General features: G+C 41.1%; 1 protein-coding gene across 3 annotated transcripts in view; it reads left to right on the top strand.

The window, feature by feature from the left end:
* The window catches only part of TATDN3 (TatD DNase domain containing 3), a 126,505-nt gene that overhangs the window by 24,579 nt on the left and 87,707 nt on the right, over positions 1–14,219 (top strand). For 2 of the 3 annotated variants that reach the window (XM_053712457.1, XM_053712458.1), the window contains exon 5: positions 12,821–12,883. The exons of the other annotated variant lie outside the window; for it this stretch is intronic. In XM_053712457.1, the coding sequence (XP_053568432.1) occupies positions 12,821–12,883 (63 nt within the window). The remainder of the gene's footprint in view (positions 1–12,820; positions 12,884–14,219) is intronic. 3 annotated transcript variants of the gene reach the window in all.

Here is a 14,219-nt window from a genome sequence, read left to right on the forward strand (position 1 = left end):
GGTAATGGAATACAATTGGTGCTCCGTTACCATATGAAGGCACATTGCCAGATCGTTACTGAGATGGTGCCAGCGGGAGATGGTGGAGGGGAGGTGGGTGGTCAGCCTAGCAGCGGATGAGGAAAGGAGGAAGAGGGATCCTATGCTACAGAAAAATGTTTTGAAGGGAGATGGAGGGATGGGACGCTACACTACAGAAAAAAGGGGAATCAGACGGGGGTCCTATATAATGACCACAGGGAGGGGGAGGTAGGTGGGCGCCTACACTACCGAAAACAATATTAATAAATTATTATAATAAAATATAAATAAAACTGGGTACTGGTGAATGTTTATGCCCCAAATTTAAAACAAGATAACTTTTTTAAACAATTATCTAATCTGTTATTGCAACTAGCTAAGGGGGCGGTGGTCATGGGGGGGGATTTTAATATTACAATGAACCCCATACTAGATAACTCTAACCATACCTCTTCTACTCCTCACCGGGTGATTAACTCTGTTAAAGTACAACTGAAAGATCTTGCCCTACATGATGCCTGGAGGGTACTTTATCCCGATAGGAAAGAATATACTTTTTTCTCCAATCCACATCAAAGACACTCACGCATTGACTACATAATGGTAGATGTCACCAACCTAGCTAGAGTCACACGATTAAGAATACTCCCAAATTCATGGTCTGACCATTCTATAGTTAGCTGCGAGTTTAACTGGCCACATATCCCCTGCAGACAACACTCATGGAGATTGGAGGAAGGCATACTGGAAGACCCAACCATTATCCAACGCTTAGAAAAATCAATAACGGAATATTTTACTATTAACACGACCGCGACCCCCAAGACAGACATCAGAATGGTATGGGAGGCACACAAGACTGTAATAAGGGGGGAGATAATTAGTATTCAATCCCACCAAACCAAACAGACAAATAGGGCCCTCAACGAGTTATTACAGCAACTAGAGACATTAGAAAAACATAGAGAGTCAGACCCTACAGATTTAGATCTGCAGCAGAAAATAACTGAATGTAGGGAGGCAGTTAATTCACTTATGGGAAAGGAATGCAAGAGACAGACATTTAGATTGCGACAAAAATACTATGAAGGAGATAACAAATGTGGCCCAATTCTAGCCAGGAAATTAAAAAGAAAAATAAATAGGAGTTACATCCTGACACTTAAAAATATCCACAATAAGGAAGTATACACCTCAGACAAAATAGCTGAAGCCTTTAGGACATATTACGAACGCTTATACAACTTGGAAAGCTTACATACTGATAGCCCTGGTCATGACAGGTATATTCAGAACTATCTAAGAAATATTCCTTTACCTCAGCTAACGCTAGACCAGAATAACACTCTTAAAGCCCCTATAACCCCTGAAGAGATAAAAGAAGTTATTTCCCAACTCCCATCAAATAAAGCTCCAGGTCCCGATGGATTTACTAACAACTATTTTAAAAAATTTAGAAATATTCTGATCCCATACATGGTGTCCCTGTTCAATGATATAACAGAGGAGGTCCCATTTCCACAGCTTAATTTAGAAGCATATATTACGGTGCTCCCGAAACCGGGCAAACCACCAGATAGGCCAGAGAACTTCCGCCCAATTTCGCTGTTAAACACTGACTTGAAAATATATTCAAAGATATTGGCTAACAGATTAGGGTTAGTCCTACCGTCCATCATAAGTAACGATCAGGTGGGTTTTATACAGGCCCGAGAGGCAAAAGATAACACAGTACGGGCAATCCATCTTGTCAACTATGTACAAAGTAACAAAATACCAACAGTAGTGGTCTCCACTGACGCGGAGAAAGCTTTCGACCGCGTCAGTTGGCTTTTTCTTAGGAGGATTCTTCAGAAATTTGGTATATGCGATAGTTTTATTTCAAAAATAATGGCCCTATATACCTCTCCAACAGCTAAAGTTAGGGTGAATGGTATATTCTCAGGGAAACTAGACATCTCCAATGGAACAAGGCAGGGATGCCCTTTGTCACCCCTGCTGTTCGCGTGCGTAGTAGAAGCATTGGCAGCAAAGATAAGGCTAAATAGGGACATCCTAGGCATCACAATAGCAGATAGGGAACATAAGACTTTACTATTCGCAGACGATGTGCTGTTTTTCCTAACCTCCCCAGCCGAGACTATTTCCCATTTGTTGGAAGAGTTGGATAGCTTCCATTTGGCATCCAACTTTTTGATTAATAAAAACAAATCTGAAATGCTACCCATTCAGTGTGAAGGACATACACTGGAACGGATTAGGGGGTTATGCCCGTTCCGAATCCAGAGAAATAACCTAAAATACCTAGGGATAATGCTAGCCCCCTCTGAAAAGGAGATGTTTACACTTAACTACAAAACCCTACAAAGGACCCTCATTGCAGACATGTCTTCATGGCGCTCCCAACACATAACGTGGCTAGGTAGAATCCAGGCCACAAAGATGAATGTTCTGCCTCGGATACTATATATACTCCAGACAGTACCAATTACTATCCCTTCTAATTTCTTAGATACCCTACAGAACGTAATATTCGATTATATTTGGGACAGAAGAAAAGCTAGAATAAATAAAAAAATTATGTGCATGCACGTCAGGGATGGAGGCTTGGGAGTTCCTAACTTGACGAAATATAGACAGGCTGTCTTCTTGCAAAGGGTGATAGACTGGTATACAAATTACGAACACAAGGCATGGGTGAGGCTGGAACATTATATCACAGAACAGAGACACCTGGGGGCATTATGTTGGCAGAGACGGGCGACCTTTCCAGATAAAATCACACAAAATACACTTATTCTAGAAACGATGATAGCGTGGGATAGGATCCTGATTGAATACCCACACATCTCATCCAGGTTCTCACCCTTGACTCCGCTTACCGATAATATAGACTTCCCCCCGGGGATGGGCCTCCTCAGACAAGCCCCTGACACAGACAATAATAGAGTAATCATGATGGTGCATTTAGGGAACGAACAGCATCTATATACTAGCCCTGAACTGATGGAATCAGGCCTCCTGGCATTCAGTAATTGGTTTGTCTTGAGACAGTGCCACTCTTATATCTATAAACATAAAGATAGGAATAACTTTCTACGCACACTAACCCCGTTTGAGGCCCTATGCAACTCTAAGGCTCCCATTAGAAGAGCTCTCTCATTAACCTATGCCCTTCTACAGTCCACAACAAATAGCCCATATTATATTGATAGCTGGGAGAAAGAACTGGGGATCGACTTGACCGACACAGACAGAACATTAATATTCTCGACAGTGACTAGAATTTCTGCATCCAGCAGATTGATTGAGATGAATTTAAAAATAATTCAGAGATGGTACCTTACCCCTGCCAGACTTCATAAACTATTCCCCACTTGTAGCGATAGATGTTGGAGATGCGGAGTACATTTAGGTACTATGTCCCATATATGGTGGACATGTCCATTAATAGTGGGAATATGGAGAGAAGTAGCATGTGAGATGTCGGTTATGTTGGGTATTTCTCTGCCTGTGGACCCCCTACTGTGGCTCTTTAATATCATTCCACGCAAGATTTCAAAAGATAGAAGGAATTTACTTTTTATTGGTAGCAATAGTCTCAAAAAATTAATGGTAAAAAATTGGAAAAGCAGAATAGTACCAGATATAACACAATGGTTACACATTTTTAATCAAATTCTTGAGCTAGAGGAGTACTCCTATTTGACTAACAAGAACATAGATTCATATGCCCAAATGAAAGTGATATGGGAGGATTATGTGAACACCAGATCCCAGGTTCCACAGTAAGAAGTTTCTCACGCAGTTTCACGACGAAATTATTCACTCAGACATTGTTGTTTATCACACAAATATATTTTTCATTTTACTGTATGTTTGTTTGTTTGTTTAAAGCTTTAAACCCTAACTGACAGCATTATTCTTTGTCAACAGTCAGTATACACTGTACTTGATACCATCAATGTGATTTCTTTCTCTAACGTAATGTAACATGTACTGTCTGTACAAACTCTACTAATTTCTTAATAAAGCTGTTTCAAAAACAAAACAAAAAAAAACAACAACAAAAAAACTGGGTACTGGTTTCCAGTACCTAAGATGACCACCACTAGCTGGAGGGGCAGGGTTAGAGAGCTCTTTGGAGAGGATCAGAGAGGTGGGAGGGTTCACTACACTGCAGAAACAAAAAACTAAAAAAAACAGTCTGCTAGTACCTAAGATGGTGGTAAAGAGTGTGGGTTGGGAAAGAGAGCTGTTTGGGAGGAATCATGAAGGTAGCAGGGTAATACCTACACTATAATAATATTACCGTTACCAGCTAACAAATGAACCCCTTCACTGCCAGGAATTTTAGAAGTGTGCAGTGCAGCTTAAATTAGCAGCCTTCTAATTACCAAAAAGCAATGGCAAAGCCATGCATGTCTGCTATTTCTGAACAAAGGGAATCCCTGAGAAGCTTTTACAACCTTTTGTGTTTTGACTGCACAAGCAGTATATAAATAATTTCAGTAAGAAACCCATAGTTTGATAGATTTTTTTTTATGATCGCATTTGTAGGTGAAATGGTGGGATGAAATATACCAAAATGGGCCTAGATCAATAGAGGATCCGGATCCTTATCATTGTTTTATTGTAATATTTTATTGTGATACAGTATTGTTAAGAATAAACTCGTTCTCTTACCCATACTCAATTGTTTTATATATCATTTATATTTCTTTGCATGCAATAATTGTTTAATTAATTGTATTCACTATTTGATATAACATATACCCGCATTTGAAGTCCACACTCACTAGCTATTAGGTATCACCAATCTATTAATTTATATATCATAGTAGATACCCTATTACTTCTCTTAGTGCTGCTCCCCATCTTTGCTTTTTGTTTCTCCATTAACCCTTATGGAGATTAATTGGGGGGTTTTCGGAGTCCTAGCAATATTAGGGATATAGTGCGAGGCAGTATTTATTTTTAAATATATATATATATATATATATATATATACACAGTGCAATATATATATATATATATATATATTTTTGATAGGTAAATAAAAAAACAAGGCTCTAAGTGTGCTGCGTTGCACATGCAAGTTTTGCTTTTTTTTTTTTTTTTTTTTTAAAAGAAAGATTAGTGAAATTCAATCTGTCCTATAGAACATTTCACGTATAACAGTGACTCAGGCAGGACCGTCTACACTTTACGATTCATTAAATTTTGATTACTGCGCAGTGTAACTTTATACCTAATGTCATAGCACTGTGTAATATCTATAGATGATAATAATAAAACATTATTAAACTTAAATTGCTATTGTTGTACAACAAAGTATTACCTTTGCTATAGTTATGCAAGACCAGCATTCCAAACTATATTTACTGATTTTTTAAGTCAAAACTAATTGGTATCTAAAACCACCACTTCCACACCAGAGACTCCTATTCATGAGGAAGTAGAGTGTTGAAATTTATGCAGGATTAGTAGCTCATGCCCTCTATTTCTCCTACATTGGTGTGTCCGGTCCACGGCTTCATCCTTACTTGTGGGAATATTCTCTTCCCCAACAGGAAATGGCAAAGAGAGCACAGCAAAAGCTGCCCATATAGCTCCCCCTCTGGCTCCGCCCCCCAGTCATTCTTTTTGCCGCTCTGAACAAGTAGCATCTCCACGGGGATGGTAAAGAGTATGTGGTGTTAGTTGTAGTTTTTATTTCTTCTATCAAGAGTTTGTTATTTTAAAATAGTGCTGGTTTGTACTATTTACTCTACAACAGAAAGTGATGAAGAGTTCTGTTTAAAGAGGAGTATGATTTTAGCAGCAGTAACTAAAATCCATTGCTGTTCCCACGCAGGACTGTTGAAACCAGAGAACTTCAGTTGGGGGGAACAGTTTGCAGACTTTTCTGCTCAAGGTATGACTAGTCCATTTTCTAACAAGACATAGTAATGCTAGAAGACTGTCATTTTCCCTTATGGGATCGGTAAGCCATTTTTCTTAGACTCATAACAGAATGAAGGCTTATTAATGGGCTATATACTGGTTGACACTATTGTGGGCTAAATCGATTGATTTATACAATATTTATATGACTTTTGGAGTGTTTTGGAACTTGAAAACACTTTGGGAAAGTTTTTTATTCACCTGGCAGTCGTTTAGACACCTAATCTAGTCAGGAAGGGCCCTTCACTCTGATATGCAGAGGGAGGAGGCCTCATTTTCGCGCCTTAATTGCGCAGTTACTTCTGGAAGCAGTGCATGCAGCTTCATGTGAGAGGGTCCTGTGGCCATAAAAAACGATTCTAGAAGGCTTATTTCTGTGGTGAATAACCCCCAAGGAAAGGTAAAGCCGCAGCAAAGGCTGTGGCAGGGACTGTAGTGGGTTTAAACTGGTAAATTGAACAAATAGCTCCGGTTTGCTCATTTAAGGGGTTACAAACTTGGTGTGCAATACTTTCAAAGCATTAAGACACTAGGGTGCAAATTTGGTAAGGATCGGATATTTCCTTCATAGTTTTTCACACATGCAGAAATAAAGTGTGCTCTGTTTAACATTTAAAGAGACCGTAACGGTTTTGTTTAAAAACGGTTTTATTGCATTAATAGCCTGTATAAGCCTGTCTAACATGTCTGTACCTTCAGATAGAACATGTTCTGTGTGTATGGAGGCCAAGGTGGTTCCCCCTTTAAATGTATGTGAAAATTGTGCCATGGCGTCTGTTACGGTACCAACAGGATACCAAGGTTAATACCAGATGACAACGTCCTGCATAGACAATCAGCAATTCACAACCCCGATCAGTTTCCCCTCAAACATGAGACCAATCTCCACATTTCAGGTTTAAAACAGAATGACATTTATTAAAGGCTAGATGCCTAGTATTTATACAGGTTTGACCCCAGATGGGGGGGTTGAAAGACTCTTGTACATTTAGATAAAAAGGGGAAGACGCCCTTTTATGAAACAGTAGAATTACATTACTTAAATACTTTACTTAGGCAGATAACAACTTAAACACATTTGGCTTGTCTTATCACCTAGCGTCTGCTCTCTGAGGGTGATTAAACAATGGCCTGTTTATTACTTAAATGTAATTATAGCACACAATAGCTGAGGCCAGAAAACCTGTCTTTAGAAATTAGATTCTTAGCTAAACACAATTAACTCCTTCAGTCCTGACAGAAGGGTCTGTCACAGCGTCCAAACAAAGTAAGGACAGTACTGTCACATTTAATAAGGTTGCCCAAGATGATTCTTCAAATGAAGGTAGTGGGGATAGTTCATCATCCTCTCCTTCTGTGTCAACACCAGTTATGCCCGCGCAGGCGACACCTAGTACATCTAGCGCGCCAATGCTTGTTACTATGCAACAATTAACGGCAGTAATGGATAATTCTATAGCTAATCTTTTATCCAAACTGCCAGCATTTCCAAGAAAGCGTGATTGCTCAGTTTTAAATACAGAGGATGAGCAAGTGTGCGCTGACGATAATTTATCTGTTATACCCTCACACCAGTCAGAATTGGCAGTGAGGGAGGGTCTGTCGGAGGGAGAAATTTCCGATTCAGGAAAAGTTTCTCAACAGGCAGAACCTGATATTGTGACGTTTAAATTTAAGTTAGAACATCTCTGCACCCTGCTTAAGGAGGTGCTAACTACTCTGGACGATTGTGACTCTTTGGTGATTCCAGAGAAATTGTGCAAAATGGACAAATTCCTTGAGGTCCCTGTGCACGCTGATGCCTTTCCGATACCCAAAAGGGTGGTGGACATAGTGACTAAGGAGTGGGAGAAGCCAGGTATACCTTTTGTCCCACCTCCTATATTTAAGAAAATGTTCCCCATTGTCGACCCCAGAAGGGACGCATGGCAAACAGTTCCTAAGGTTGAGGGGGCAGTTTCTACGTTGGCCAAACGCACGACTATTCCCATTGAGGACAGTTGTGCTTTCAAAGATCCTATGGATAAAAAATTGGAAGGATTGCTTAAAAACCAATTTCGTGCATTATTCCTGTCACAACGGCGGCGTCTTTTTGGTTCGAGGAACTAGAACATTCGCTCAATAAGGAGACTCCATATGAGGAAGTCATGGACAGAATTCACGCACTAAAGTTGGCTAATTCCTTTATTTTAGATGCCGCTTTGCAATTGGCGAAATTAGCGGCGAAAAATTCAGGTTTTGCAATTGTGGCGCGCAGAGCGCTTTGGCTAAAATCTTGGTCGGCGGATGTGTCATCCAAGACAAAATTGCTTAATATTCCTTTCAAAGGTAAGACCCTTTTTGGGCCAGAATTGAAGGAGATTTTTTCAGACATCACTGGGGGAAAGGGCCATGCCCTCCCACAGGATAGGCCTTTCAAGGCTAAGAACAAATCTAATTTTCGTTCCTTCAGGAACGGACCGTCTCCTAACTCTGCAGCCTCTAGACAAGAGGGTAACGCTTCCCAGGCTAAGCCAGCATGGAAACCAATGCAAGGCTGGAACAAGGGTAAACAGGCCAAGAAGCCTGCTGCTGCTACCAAGACAGCATGAAGGGGTAGCCCCCGATCCGGGACCGGATCTAGTAGGGGGCAGACTTTCTCTCTTTGCTCAGGCTTGGGCAACAGATGTTCAGGATCCCTGGGCACTAGAAATAGTCTCTCAGGGTTATCTTATAGAGTTCAAGGAACTTCCTCCAAGGGGAAGGTTCCACATGTCTCGCTTATCTTCAGACCAGATAAAAAGACAGGCATTCTTGCATTGCGTAGGAGATCTATTAAAGATGGGAGTGATACACCCAGTTCCAACAGTGGAACAAGGTCGGGGGGTTTACTCAAACCTGTTTGTAGTTCCCAAAAAAGAGGGAACTTTCAGACCAATTCTGGATTTAAAAATTCTAAACAAATTCCTCAGAGTTCCATCGTTCAAAATGGAAACCATTTGAACGATTTTACCAACAATCCAGGAGGGTCAATACATGACTACCGTGGACTTAAAGGATGCGTACCTACATATTCCTATCCACAAAGATCATCATCAGTTCCTAAGGTTCGCCTTTCTGGACAAACATTACCAGTTCGTGGCTCTCCTGTTCGGTTTAGCCACTGCTCCCAGAATTTTCACAAAGGTGCTAGGGTCCCTTCTATTGGTTCTAAGACCGAGGGGCATTGCAGTGGCACCTTACCTAGACGACATCCTAATCCAAGCGTCGTCCCTTTCAAGATCAAGGGCTCATACAGACATTGTATTAGCTTTTCTCAGGTCTCACGGGTGGAAGGTGACCGTGGAAAAGAGTTCCCTGTCCCCGTCTACAAGGGTTCCCTTTCTGGGAACAATAATAGATTCTGTAGAAATGAAGATTTTTCTGACAGAGGTCAGAAAATTAAAGCTTCTAAATGCTTGTCAAGTTCTTCAATCTATTCCTCAGCCTTCCATAGCTCAGTGCATGGAAGTAATAGGTCTAATGGTTGCAGCAATGGACGTGGTTCCTTTTGCTCTAATTCATCTAAGACCATTGCAACTGTGCATGCTTAAACAGTGGAATGGGGATTATGCAGACTTGTCTCCCCAGATTCAAGTAGACCAGTTAACCAGAGACTCACTCCGTTGGTGGTTGACTCAGGATCACCTGTCTCAGGGAATGAGTTTCCGCAGACCAGAGTGGGTCATTGTCACGACCGACGCCAGTCTATTAGGCTGGGGCGCGGTCTGTGACTCCCTGAAAGCTCAGGGTCTATGGTCTCGGGAAGAGTCTCTTCTCCCGATAAACATTCTGGAACTGAGAGCGATATTCAATGCGCTCCGGGCTTGGCCTCAACTAGCGAAGGCCGGATTCATAAGATTTCAGTCGGACAACATGACGACTGTAGCTTACATCAATCATCAGGGGGGAACAAAGAGTTCCTTGGCGATGAGAGAGGTATCCAAGATCATCAAATGGGCGGAGGATCACTCCTGCCATCTATCTGCAATTCACATCCCAGGAGTAGACAACTGGGAGACGGATTATTTGAGTCGTCAGACTTTCCATCCGGGGGAGTGGGAACTCCACCCAGAGGTCTTTGCCCAGTTAACTCAATTATGGGGCATTCCAGACATGGATCTGATGGCGTCTCGTCAGAACGTCAAGGTTCCTCGCTACGGGTCCAGATCCAGGGATCCCAAGGCGACACTAGTGGATGCACTAGTGGCGCCTTGGTCATTCAACCTAGCTTATGTGTTTCCACCGTTTCCTCTCCTTCCCAGGCTCGTAACCAGGATCAAACAGGAGAAGGCCTCGGTGATTCTGATAGCTCCTGCGTGGCCACGCAGGACTTGGTATGCAGACCTGGTGAATATGTCATCGGCTCCACCATGGAAGCTACCTTTGAGACAGGATCTTCTAGTACAAGGTCCATTCGAACATCCAAATCTAGTCTCTCTGCAGCTGACTGCTTGGAAATTGAACGCTTGATTTTATCTAAGCGTGGGTTTTCAGATTCAGTTATAGATACTCTGGTCCAAGCCAGAAAACCTGTGACTAGGAAAATTTACCATAAAATATGGAAAAAATATATCTGTTGGTGTGAATCCAAGGGATTCTCTTGGAGTAAAATTAAAATTCCTAGGATTCTTTCCTTTCTCCAAGAGGGTTTGGATAAAGGGTTGTCAGCGAGTTCTCTAAAAGGATAGATATCTGCTCTGTCTGTTTTGTTACACAAACGCCTGGCAGTAGTGGCAGATGTACAAGCATTTGTACAGGCCTTAGTCAGAATCAAGCCTGTTTACAGACCCATGACTCCTCCATGGAGTCTAAATTTAGTTCTTTCAGTTCTTCAAGGGGTTCCGTTTGAACCTTTGCATTCCAAAGATATTAAGTTACTATCTTGGAAAGTTCTGTTTTTGGTTGCTATTTCTTCTGCTAGAAGAGTTTCTGAATTGTCTGCTTTGCAGTGTGATCCACCCTATCTGGTATTCCATGCAGATAAGGTTATTTTGCGTACCAAACCTGGTTTCTTCCAAAAGTGGTTTCCAACAGGAATATTAACCAGGAAATAGTTGTTCCTTCTCTGTGTCCGAATCCAGCTTCGAAGAAGGAACGTTTGTTACACAATTTAGATGTGGTCCGTGCTTTAAAATTCTATTTAGAAGCAACAAAGGATTTCAGACAAACATCATCTTTGTTTGTGGTTTATTCTGGTAAGAGGAGAGGGCAGAAAGCTACTGCTACCTCTCTTTCTTTTTGGCTGAAAAGCATCATCCGATTGGCTTATGAGACTGCCGGACGGCAGCCTCCTGAACGAATTACAGCTCACTCTACTAGAGCTGTGGCTTCCACATGGGCCTTCAAGAACGAGGCTTCTGTTGATCAGATATGTAAGGCAGCGACTTGGTCTTCTCTGCACACTTTTGCCAAATTTTACAAATTCGATACTTATGCTTCTTCGGAGGCTATTTTTGGGAGAAAGGTTTTGCAAGCCGTGGTGCCTTCCGTTTAGGTAACCTGACTTGTTCACTCCCTTCATCCGTGTCCTAAAGCTTTGGTATTGGTTCCCACAAGTAAGGATGAAGCCGTGGACCGGACACACCAATGTAGGAGAAAACAGAATTTATGCTTACCTGATAAATTCCTTTCTCCTACGGTGTGTCCGGTCCACGGCCCGCCCTGGCTTTTTAGTCAGGTTTCAAATTTTTACTTTCTATACACTACAGTCACCACGGCACCCTATGGTTTCTCCTTTTTCTCCTAACCGTCGGTCGAATGACTGGGGGGCGGAGCCAGAGGGGGAGCTATATGGGCAGCTTTTGCTGTGCTCTCTTTGCCATTTCCTGTTGGGGAAGAGAATATTCCCACAAGTAAGGATGAAGCCATGGACCGGACACACCGTAGGAGAAAGAAATTTATCAGGTAAGCATAAATTCTGTTTTCTCTATTTGAAGTCAGATAGGTTGAAATGGGGTTATTCAGGAGATTTACAAGAGGGAGGAGATGTGAATTTAAAAGGAAACAGAACCCAAAATGTTTGTTTTGTGAATTTTTTGCAATTTTAAGCAACTTTCTAATTTACTCCTATTATCAAAATTTTTCTCATTCTCTTGGTATTTTTATTTGAAAAGCAAGAATGTAAGTTTAGATGCCGGCCCATTTTTTGTGAACAACCTGGGTTGTTCTTGCTGATTGGTGGATAAATTCACCCACCAATAAACATATGTTGCCCAGGGTCTAAACCAAAAATTTGCTGGCTCCTTAGCTTAGATGCCTTCTTTTTCAAATAAAGAAAGCAAGAGAGCGGAGTAAATTAGAAAGTTGCTTAAAATTGTTTGCTCTATCTGAATCACAAAAGAAAAAATTTGGATTCAGTGTCCCTTTAACGCTTTGGCTCCTAAGCCATTTCCCACCTGGGTGCGCTAAGCTGTTTTTGAGCTTTTTTATTTTTTTTAAATATGTTTATTTTTTAGCATGCCCCCATCTCCCTTTATATGTCCATTGTCAATAAAGAGGTGCGGTGACGTCACCATGCGAAATGTGAAGCCCTGGTGATGCCTCTCACTATTCAGGCCAGATCGCCAGGTGGGAGTAGGTGGGAGCCCTCAGATTGCCCTCAAGGTGGGTGAGTGCTAGCGACGTCTCTGAGCCGTCTTTAGCACCTGACTGAGAAAATTTGCGATGGCTCAGAGATGTCGTTAGGGTTAAACTAAATTTCTGGTTGTCTTCAAATAAATCCAAGAATATTTAAATTGTCAGTGCAACATTAAGTAAAATGTGTACATTTGAGCCCTGTACATTTTAGATAGATTTTGTTTCATGTTCACAGTGTAATAATTCTCTTTCACAGGATTTAGAAGATGCTCTGCCTCTGATAGAGTTATACAAAGATGATTTGGTGGCGATTGGAGAGGTATTAATCAGTCAATATGGTTTTGTTTTACTATGTGTATAATAATATTAAAAATTGTCATAATGGGTAGCCAAATGTGAAATAGTGGCCCATACAGGCTTTTTTTATATATATATATATAGTACTTTTCTCTTGTTAAGTGTGTTCAGTCCACGGGTCATCCATTACTTATGGGATATATTCTCCTTCCCAACAGGAAGTTGCAAGAGGATCACCCAAGCAGAGCTGCTATATAGCTCCTCCCCTCACATGTCATATCCAGTCATTCTCTTGCAAGTCTCAACAAAGGAGGTTGTGAGAGGAGATAGGAGTTTTTTACTTAACATTCTTCAATCAAAAGTTTATTATTTTAAAATAGCACCGGAGTGTGCTGTTTGTTCTCTCAGGCAGTATTTAGAAGAAGAATCTGCCTGCGTTTTTCTATGATCTTAGCAGACGTAACTGAGATCCACTGGCTGTTCTCGCACATTCTGAGGAGTGGGGTAACTTCAGAGAAGGGAATAGCATGCGGGGTCCCCCGCAAATGAGGTATGTGCAGTAAAATATTTTCTAGGAATGGAATTGACTAAGAAAACACTGCTGTTACCCATATGACGTAAGTACAGCCTTTAATGCAGTAGTAGCGACTGGTATCAGGCTGATAAATGTATGCGCAGTTGAGTTATTTTCTAGGGACTAGAATTTGACTTTAAATACTGTTAGTACTGAAATAAATGTATGAGCCTTAACTGCAGTAGAAGCGACTGGTAGCAGGCTTAGTGATAACTTTGCATAACACTGGAAAGTTTTTTTTTAAAACGTTTACTGGCATGTTATTCGTTTTGTGAGGTACTTTGGTGATAAATCTTTTTGGGCATGATTTTTTTCCACATGGCTAACGTATATTTCTGCATAGAAACCGTTATATCAGGTCTCCCACTGTTGTAATATGAGTGGGAGGGACCTTTTTTAGCGCCTTGTTGCGCAGTTAAAATTCTAGCACAGTCTTCCTGCTTCTTCCTCCTTGATCCAGGACGTCTCCAGAGAGCTCAGGGGTCTTCAAAATTCATTTTTGAGGGAGATAATCGGTCACAGCAGACCTGTGACAGTGTGTTTGACTGTTAGAAAGGCGTTAAATCTTAAATTGATTATCCGTTTTGGGTATTGAGAGGTTAATCATCCTTTTGCTAATGGGTGCAATCCTCTGCTAATTTCATACATTTACTGTTAAAAATTGGTTGCTATAACTGTATTAGTTCATTGTTATTTCAACTGTGACAGTTTTTTTGTGTTTTTAAAAGTGCTGCAGCGTTTTTGATATTGCTTGTAAACTTATTGAAAGAAATTTCCAAGCTTG

Source organism: Bombina bombina, chromosome 4 (assembly GCF_027579735.1).
Source record: "Bombina bombina isolate aBomBom1 chromosome 4, aBomBom1.pri, whole genome shotgun sequence".
In the NCBI taxonomy this organism is placed as follows: Eukaryota; Metazoa; Chordata; class Amphibia; order Anura; family Bombinatoridae; genus Bombina; species Bombina bombina.